This window comes from Petaurus breviceps, unplaced genomic scaffold (assembly GCF_028583685.1).
Source record: "Petaurus breviceps papuanus isolate PSGF00001 unplaced genomic scaffold, PetGlider_PUasm1.0 90574, whole genome shotgun sequence".
Taxonomy (NCBI): Eukaryota; Metazoa; Chordata; class Mammalia; order Diprotodontia; family Petauridae; genus Petaurus; species Petaurus breviceps.
Window position 1 is genome coordinate 2841154 of NW_027187277.1, and position 10151 is coordinate 2851304.

At 38.2% G+C, this 10151-nt stretch overlaps 1 protein-coding gene across 1 annotated transcript; it reads right to left on the reverse strand.

Moving 5' to 3' along the window:
• Positions 1 to 1581: 1581 nt before the first annotated feature.
• On the reverse strand, positions 1582 to 2416 carry LOC138142360 (large ribosomal subunit protein uL30-like). The gene has a single exon (XM_069063408.1). The coding sequence runs from the start codon at positions 2387 to 2389 to the stop codon at positions 1649 to 1651; it is 741 nt and encodes a 246-aa protein (XP_068919509.1). The 5' UTR covers positions 2390 to 2416; the 3' UTR covers positions 1582 to 1648.
• Between the last annotated feature and the right edge of the window lie 7735 nt (positions 2417 to 10151).

The following is a 10151-nucleotide window of genomic DNA, read 5'->3' on the forward strand; positions in this document are numbered from 1 at the left end:
TCATGAATGAGAGATGACACATTGAATTTCTAGGGATGGGGATTTCATCAGTACCCTATACCAGTCCAAACAGACTTGATTCCCCCAGAGCATACCCTAATTATTATTTTTCCTTTATTTTTCTTTTCAGTGTCATATGGGATATATTATTGTGGTCACCCTTCCCCCCTTTTTGTTATTGCTTCTTGTGGCCCTTTAACCATCTGGAAATGGCATCCTTCTTTTGGTTTTTATACCTTCTTACTTTGATGATGATGATGATAATTACTGTAATAATGCTTTTCTTAGCTCTGTAAACCCTTGAAAAAGAAGCTTATTTAATGATTTCCTTCTAGAGAACTGTTCTGAGCCTCTGAGGAAGTTCAAGTGGTTAGAGAAAGAGAGTAGGGAGACAGATGACTCTCCCACCATGGAGTCTTTCTTTGATGAAATAGGAAGGTGCTTGTCTGACTCTGAGCAATTTTTTACTAAATTGCTCATTGGAAGAAATTATGATAAAGTCCCAATTAAATAGAATTCTAATTTAACTGGGTTTATTACTTTATACTTCCCTTACTATATCTTATTTTTATTGATATCTTTGTTATGATGTTATCTAAATTTCTCAATACTGCATATCCTACTCACTTAATGAACCATCCCTTGTAACAAATATTAAAAATGAAAAAAAAAGCCTTTAATCAAGACCAACCGACATCTGGCATCAGCCACATCTGTCATAATATATAATATTCCACATCCATATACCTCCATCTTTGCAAGCAAGGAAGGGAAGTCTGTACCTTGTTTTGGGGAGAAAACATCCTCATCAAAATAAATCAAGCTGGTATTAAGGGTCTGTTCAGTTTAATTTCTTTAAATTAGGCCAGATTAGGTACTCATTCAACCCCTTCTCTAAACCCATAATTAAACTATAAACCTAAATCTATGATTCTGTATATTGTTATTAGTATTTGGAAATGATAACACTTGAAAACTGAATGATATTCAATCATCAGGCCTTACCATCTTTCATGTCACTATTACTTCTTCCTGAGATCTTCTAGGTCTACCATATGCCCAACTCTCAGCTTTGTAGTCAGAGCTTTGTTGCCTGACCACATGTAACCTAAAGACTCCTAGGCCTTACCATTCATCTTATAGCTGAACCCTGAGGACTTTTAGGGCTTTCCATCCATCTTGCAGCTAAATTGTAATGTCTCTTACAATTAAAGTTTGAACTACTTGAAAATGGAGCTTGCTGGGACAGCTAGGGGGCTCAGTGAGTAAGACTGCTGGCCCAAGAGTCGAGAGGACCCGGGATTGGTTCTGGCCTCAGATACTTAACACACACACACACACACACACACACACACAAACTGGCCTTGTAACCTTGGGCAAGTTACTTAGCCCCAATTGCTTTAAAAAAAAGAAAATAGAACTTGCTTCCATTTTTCCATTTGTAACCCCAACACTTAGCACAGTGTATAAGCACTTAAATGCTTTTCATTCATTCGTTCATTCAGTCATTGATTATTTAATTATATTTAATATACTGTGTTCATAAGATAGGAATATAAAGTGACTCAAAAACCTATGCAATTTTTTTTTCTGTCACAGGAATTTTTATTAACAGACCATTAGAAAAATAATCATGGTGTAGAGACCTTTAGTTCATTCTCCTAATAAGCCTATTGAGCTGGTCTTCCCTGTTACCAGCATCTCCACCTTCCATAAAATGTGTAGTCTTTTTCTTCATTCCCCCTCGTGGAGAAGATAATTTGAAGGGCCACAGGAAGTTATTGGTAGCTTTGAAGTGCTTGCCAACAGTGTAGATCTCATGGATCAAGTCCTCCGTGCAGATAATTCCATATTTACCAAGAGATTTTGCAATAAGGGCATTGTCTGTCACGGAAATTCTCTGTTTCTTGATCTTACCATAGCCACGTTTGTAAATCAAGTCATTCAGAGACTTCAGGTTTGGATAACCCCATGCAATGTATGGTTCCACAATCCTCAACATCTTAATCAAGGACTTGTTAAGCTTAACAAAGGTGTCATTGAAGATTTGGCAAAGGTGAAGAAGCTGTAATACTTTTTGGATCTTTGGGCTAACACCACTGATACCTCTGATTCTGATCACAAAAACTAACTTGGGTTCAGCAGGTACGTAGTAGTGGCCAGCTTTGCATGCCATTCTAGCCAGCCAGATTTCACTTCTGTATATCTGTCTGTATGCCTTATGGTAGGTTTTAGCTTTTTCATAGATAACTTTTCTCCATATTTGATGGAGCTTTTTTATAGCCACCTTCTTCTTCAAGAGTTTGGCCTTTAGTATTGCAAAAGCCTTTCTATTTTTCAGAAGGGATTCTGGAATGGATGATTGCTTCTTTTCTTCTATGCCCACCATTATTCCAGCTGGAAAAAGAGAAACCTATGCAATTTTAAGCTAATAATCCTTAAAATTTCACTAAAGCTTTTGGGAAATACTGCAAAATATATTATAGAAAGATTTTTTAAGCCACAAAAGAATAGAGGTAGGGACTGACATGTTATTTCATTGGAATGGGGAATTTTCAGGAAGTGATTTCCTCTCCCAAAGTAGGTTGTCACCCCTCTGCAACTTTTAACATGGAGTTGTTATTGCTCCATCGTTTCAGTTCTATCTTACTCTTCATGATCCCATTTGGGGTTTTCTTGGCAAAGATATTGGATTGGTTTGCCACTTTCTTCTCTTATTTTACAGATGAGGAAACAGAAGCAAACAGGATTAAGTGACTTGCTCAGGATCCCATGGTTAATAAGTGTCTCAGGCTGGGGCAACTAGGTGGCATAGTGAATAGAGAATGGCCCTGGAGTCAGCAGGACCTGAGTTCAAATTAGACCTCAGACACTTGACACTTACTAGCTGTGTGACCTTGGACAAGTAACTTAACCTCAAATTGCCCTGCTTTCCCCCCTCAAAAAAAAAGTGTCTGAGGCCAGATTGAAATCATTAAGATGAGTTTTCCTGACTTCAGTCCCAGAATTCTATCCACTGAACCACCTAGCTGCTTCTTCCTCACCTCTACTGGTAACTTATTGCCACTGACAGACAGATAATCCAAAAAAAGTATTGAGAAGAGTAATACTACCCTCCCCCATGACTACTGTCTTGTTTCTGGCCCAGCCCCAAAGCTACTGTCTATGAATGCAATACATATGGAGAGGCAACCTAACAAATGCCTGGGCAGATACTGATGTTTTCTTCTCCCTACCAACCACAGCTACAAAAGATTATGAGAGGAAAGTTCTCGCAGCTAAAGTCCTTGGAACTCTCACACAGCTCACCATTAGAAACAGATGCAATTATACTAATAGGAAAAACATTAACAAAGGTGCATTACTATCTGCTTTGCTAGTGAACCCTGTGAACTATTGTTCCTCCTCATTTAACTTGCAGTTAAAACCTGATCTGTGTTGTCTCCCCTATAAAAATGTTAGCTCTTTTTATTATATTGAATTTAAAAGTTTTGTACAAACAAAACCAATGCAACAAAGATTAGAAGGAAAGCCCAAAGCTGGGAAAGAATCTTTTTAGCAAGTGTCTCTGATAAAGGTCACATTTCTCAAATATATAAGGAACTGAATCAAGTTTATAAGAATATAAGACACTACCCAATTGATAGTCAAAGGATATGAACAGGCAATTTTCAGGTGAAACAACCAAAGCTATCTAGAGTCATATGAAGAAATGCTCTAAATCACTATTGATTAGAGAAATGCATATTAAACAACTCTGAGGTATCACCTCACAACTTGGCTAATATGTCAAAAAAGGAAAATGATAAATGTTGGAGAGGATTTGGGAAAATGAAGACACTAATGCATTGTTGGTAGAGTTGTGAAGTAATGCAATCATTCTGGAGAGCAATTTGGAAGTACACCCAGAGGGCAATTAAACTATGTATACTCTTTGATCCAGCAGTGCCACTACTAGGTCTATATCCCAAAGAGATAAGAAAAAAGGGGAAAGGACCTACATGTACAAAAATATTTATAGCAACTCTCTTAAATTGAAAATTGAGGGGACGTCCATCAATCAGGGAATAACTGAACAAGTTGTAATATATGAATATAATGAAATACTATTGTGCTATAAGAAATAATGAGCAGGTGGATTTCAGAATAAATCTGAATTTACATAAACTGATGCAAAAATGAATCGAGAAGAACCAGGAGAACATTGTTTATGGTATCAGCAACATTTTGAGATGAATGACTTAGTTCGTCTCAGCAATACAATGATCTAAGACAATTCCAAAGACACATGATAGAAAATTCTATCTGCATCCAGAGAAAGAATTGATGGAGTCTGAATGCAGATCGAAGCATACTATTTTCATTTTCATCTTTTAGTATTGTTTTTCTTTTTGTTTCTTCTTTTACATGATGTAAGGGTTATGGGATTTAAAGATCTTCCATGCCCCATTGGACTTGCTGATGTAGCAGGAAGGGGTGGAGCAAGAGGAAGTAGAAGCCAAGCTAGAGTTCCTGCAGTGGCTAGCAGTGGCGGCGATGGCGGCAGCAGCAGCAGAGGCAGTGGCAGCGGAGGCACGAACCCCTTTTTGAGTCAGCCAGAATTTCTGCTAAGGACTCCTGCTGAGGACTACCAGGGGCCGGAGCTGCTGGGAGTGCTCTTCCTGGACGCTGGGTGGTTGCTGTGAGTGGGGAGAGAAGGACCTTTGCCTGAGGTAGCCTGTTCTGTTTTAAAGCCTTGAGAATGTGGGTGGTTTCTACTTTATCTATCTGTGCCATTTCATAATTACTCTGATGGCTTTGACTTTCTGGTTTTGGGACTCAGTCTTTTGGTATTTTAATAAATGTTCCAGCTTTATCGCCCATATAGAAAGCCTGATATATTTTGTGATGGATAACCACATCAGCATATTTACAATTTCCATAGGCATTGTGAATATTTCATTGCTGATACACATGACTAATATGAAAATGTTTTTTTTCATTATTGCACATATATAATTTATATTAAATCGCTTGCCATTTTAAGGAGTGGGGCAGAAGAGGAGGTAGTAGCAGAATTTATAACAAAAATTTTAAGAAACAAATGCTAAAATGTTTTTTTTACTTCTAAATAAGGAAAATAAAATACTATTTAAAAAAATGCAAGTTCTTTAGAGCAGGGACTGTCTTACTTTTTTATTTGTATTCCCAATTCTTAGTATAATGTTTTCCACATTTTAAATGCTTGATAAATGCTTTATTATTCACTTATCCATTCATTCATCTATTTTTTCCACTTGCATTAAAAAATCCTTATAGATTATTGAATATAAATAACAGAATGTTCCTCTCATATACCTTCACTTCACTAGCCCATGAATATACCCATCATCAATTAAAATAAGTAGATCTTTATAGGGCCCATTATGCATAGGGATGAAGAAAGGGGGAAACACTGAGAAGATTCTATGAGGCAGAGGTGAAGAAGGACTTCATTCCAGGCATTTGGAATGGTCAGTATAAAGGCATGGAGATGGAAAATAGTGTCAGGTGTGAGAAACAAAGAGAAGTCCAATTTGTCTAGATCATGTTTTCCACCATAAATCATGTTGGAAACAGTGATACACAGTAAAACTGGAAATATAGATCAGGACCCAGCTCCACCAGACATATTGCCTGGAGTATAGTAAATGCTTAAAATATTAATTGACTTTACTCGATTCTAGGGTCAATGGGGAGCCAGGTTTCCTCAGAAGGTAGCATGTGTAGGTCACTCATGTGATCAAGGTATTATATGAAGCAGTATACACTTAGAGAGTTCATGTGACCAAAACACATACAGAGGAGCAGTCTATGTCTCTCATACTGCAAGACAATTTTTATCTTCTGTTGGTGTCATCATAGAACTATCTGTTGGACTCACAGATATTCCTTTCAGCTACTCCCCATGAGGTATCTCTTCTATTCCCTGGTGGACATCATTTCTCTCTTATAGCTATTTTTAGTTTTCTAACTCTCTTCAATGTCATTTAATACCCTACTCATGGTCCACTTAGGGATACTGTGCTTAGTAAATTTCTCTTCTGTGGCAAAGGATATAGTTCTGTTGACTATCCTTTTTAGCCATTTCTAAAACCTACCATGGTGCACAAACTAGTAAGTAAGTCTTTCCCCTTCAGGGAAGACTACAGCTTATTTTTTAGCTTTCTCATTAAAATTCTACTATGCCTCAGCTATTGCCCTTACAAGAGGTGATATTTTCAAGGTCATCTTTTACTTTTTTCCTCCATCAATTAGAGATACTATGATTAATAAGCTCCTGCTCAATAGGATAGAACTATAACTCTCTTTCATTAGCCCTCTTTAGCCAACAATTAATGAAGCTTTCTTTTCAGTCAATATTTATGAGACACTTCTCCTCAGCCAAGATTTGCTAGGAGGTAACAAAAGTCTAGGCTAAAATCAGATCTCTTCGAAGTCTTCTTGGAACTTTTCTATTTCTTTCTATTTCTATTTGAAGTACTTTGACTTCCTTGAATCTCTGTAATGGTAGGCCAATTAAAGATCTTCTCTGACCCTTATACACTCTGAGGTGAGGATTTGCTTTGGGGCTCACTTATGGGAAGAGTTGTGTGATTTGGTCAGAGGAGACTCTGGGTAGCCATTGAGTCCCCTGGCTTTGAAAGCCCAGATGCTTTCTTTCCCAGTGCTTCTCTCTCTGGTAACTATGTATGTATGTAATGGGCAGACAGCTAGAAGCACTGTCTGTTTGTCTATCAAAATGTGTTATTTTCTCCGTCTATTTTTTTTGTCTGCTTGTAATTTCTGTTTGTATTTTCTGAAGTTCAGAGTGCTGACTTTTTCCCCTGAACTAAGTGAATGACATATATGTTTGATTAAAGTAAGATCATTAACTTCTTTTGAGTTGCTTTCCTTTAGAAAAGCAGACCAAAGAACCTATGCTAGCAGCCATCCTGGGTATGCTAGGGTACTTGCTTTTATAGTCTCTCACTTCAACTGTCATATAACTTAACTTCTGAAACTCATTTTAATTATTGTTGTTAAGTTGTTCAGTCATGTCCAACTCTTTGTGATTTTCTTGGCAAAGATGCTGGAGTGATTTCCCTTTCCTTCTCCAGTCGGTCCCCATTTTACAGGTGAGAAAGTGAGGCAAATGGGGATTAAGTGATTTGCCCAGGGTCACCCAATTAGTAAGTGTCTGATGCCTGATTTGAATTCAGATCTTCCTGACTTCAGGCCTGGTCCTCTATCCAATGCACAGGATTTTATCATATCTTCTTGCGCAGGCAAATATTTTCCAGATTCTGTGTAATACTGGAATGAGTACTGGAGAGGACTGTAATGCCTTTCCTCTTTTTTGCTCAAATTCACTAGTAGGATGAAATGAGGTATTCACAAGTCATTGAAAATTACACAGAAAGAAGTTTACTTTGCCTGAACAGCAAGATAGACAAACAAACAACAACAACAAAACAGTGAGACTTAGCGTCTCCAGGTACAGCTCCTCCTCTCAATGTGGAAACATCTCTGGTTATGGAATAGCAGGATATGGTAGAGGACATGGTTTTTTGAGTTGACTTCAGAAATCCACCAAACCAGAGTGGCTTCAACTACATGTGGGTGGGACATTTTATCTTCTTAGGTAATCAGGTAGTGCCTAAAACAAACAAGAATAAATCAATCACCAGAAAAACAATCACTGTCATAGGGAAGGTAGAAGAGTGGTCCCACATAATGGGGAAAGACTGTTAGAAATTATTTCAATCATATACCACCCTTAGTGGCAAGGTCCTAAGGATCTTCTAGAGGACTTTCCACTATTTAAATGATTTTAATGTTTTTATTGGTCAGTTCCCCTGAAATGGTCAGTACTAAGGGGGCAATGTGTATGTATTGGGGGGGAGCAGAAGGAAAAATGTGAACATCACCACCAGCTACACAAAAAAACTCGAAATTTGGAGGCATTCTCCACCCCTCAGAGTCACCATAATGGGGAAAGAAAAACAACAACAGAAATAGATGTGGAGAACAATAAAATCTCGTGTTCCTAGGCTTTTTCTTTCCCCCTTGGAAGGACCAAGTCTCAAGTCAGAGGAATTTGGTGCACATGATCAGTGATGCCAAATCTTTGCAGTTAAGAATAGATCTCCTAATACAAAGTGATAAAAATGAACCATAGCAGATAAGAAACATCAGAGTCACATCATGGACATTTCTATTACAGTTAACAATTTTTCATCATATGTCAAGGTTATCTGTAGATAAGTGGCTAAGAGGTCATGAGGACCTAGTATAATCTGGGATCTAATTTGAGACTGAGACTGTCTCCCTATACTGCTACCCATTCTGTATTTGTTGGCCCACTCCTTCTGTCAAAACCTACTTCTCCCCTGAGAGTCACATGAGAAGAAAGATATAAAATCTTTGCCTTCAGAGGCCTATGTGGAGGGTTGCCTCCTTATTTCACAGAGGCCAAATAAGGAATCTCAGCCCCATCCAGGGCCTCAGAATTCTCATAAAGTCATCTAAGAGATGCCCTTTCTGTCAAGTAAATGCAGAACCACATTGTTATTTAGCAATAATTTCACCTCCCTTCTACTATTAGAAAGCAAGGTATATGAACAACAAAATAGAGGATGAAACATTCTTTCTGATCTTCACAAATATTCAGACCTCACCAAAACAGAAATCATGTGCCAAGATGGGGAAACTTCATCTGTCTGCATGGTCTATTCAAAAAAGAAGGTAAAAATCTCCACGAACTCACATGAACTCAATTTCCCTTGAGCTCACATAACACCTCCTTCACCCACTGCCAATTAAGCTACGATCCAATCATGGGGTTGCAACAATACACAAGACAGTACCCCCTTCTCTTTACAGGGCAGTGGAGATCCAAGCTCCAAAGTGCAGAAATTTGCTGATGCCATGACAACAAGTGTCAAAATATTAAGCTCCCCAGAAGCATTTTGAGCTACAAATGATCTTTGCAGGAAAGTGAAGGAACAAAGGAAATAGGGCCCATAGTTAAAGGGGAAGAACAGCTATCTTGGATGATTAAGTATGACTGCATTGACAGATTATGAGAGCACAGCCCTTTGTGGATGTGGGAGGTCCACAGGTGTTACACATTATATATGTTTTCAGGCTTTTTCCAATGACTGATCTGTTGGGCTGACGTTTTTCCCTGTCTTTTGTATTTAAAAAATACTACTCATTCTATAGGATGGCCCTCTGGGAAATGGGTAGGAAGAGGGTTAATTGGGAAAACTATGATGGTGTAAAAAAAGGCATCGATTAAAATATTTTTTTTAAAGAAAGTAAGGCATCTACCAACAATTCCATCATTTTCTAGAAGAAGTTTTCCTACTATATGAAGATTGTCATCTGAGAAGAACTTGACCTCCTTTTTCAGGGTATATGAAGACCTGGGAGAAGGCAAGGACCTTGAGGACAAGGCATCTCTGTTCTGGGGAAGGAATAAGGGATGGCTGTATATGATCAGCCAAAAATATTCAAAAACAGTTCATTCTTATCAACTAAGTATTCCTGGGACTGGGTCCCAGAAATCACTGAACTAGAGAGGCCTTCTTTTTCACAAGGTGTTGTTGATTTTTCACAGACATGGCTTCCAGGAAATTGGACACCTGACCTGAGAAGTTAGCTGCAAATTGATTCAACTGTTAATTAGAAAGGACACACTTTTTTTCCCTGAGCTGAGAAATGCTTTTTTGCCAGCTGGGGAAAGTTTTAGGATCATTTGGGTTAGGTAGGTTCTCCAGCTGGCTTAAGGAGTCATGTTGGGCAGAAATAGTTGCCTTGTCTTTAGTTAGGGAGGTAATATCAGTCTGTGTCTAGCACAATATGTCATTGCCACTCCAATAATCAGATTGGAACTGAACCCCAACTTCTGCTGTCCTTGTATGGCTACAATCTGCTCATTGATTATATGATGTTTGATGGATATGGACATACTCCACAAAGAATTATATGTGTGGGAGGAACTGAAAAAAATTCTATTGTGCTGACTCCAAAGAAGAAACCTTTTAGTTGTCCAGTCCAGTTCTCCTAGTCAATTCCGTGATCCTTGCCAGGAATCATTGGAGATGAAGATTCCCTTTGTCTTATCCCTCAAGGCTCTCTCATATACC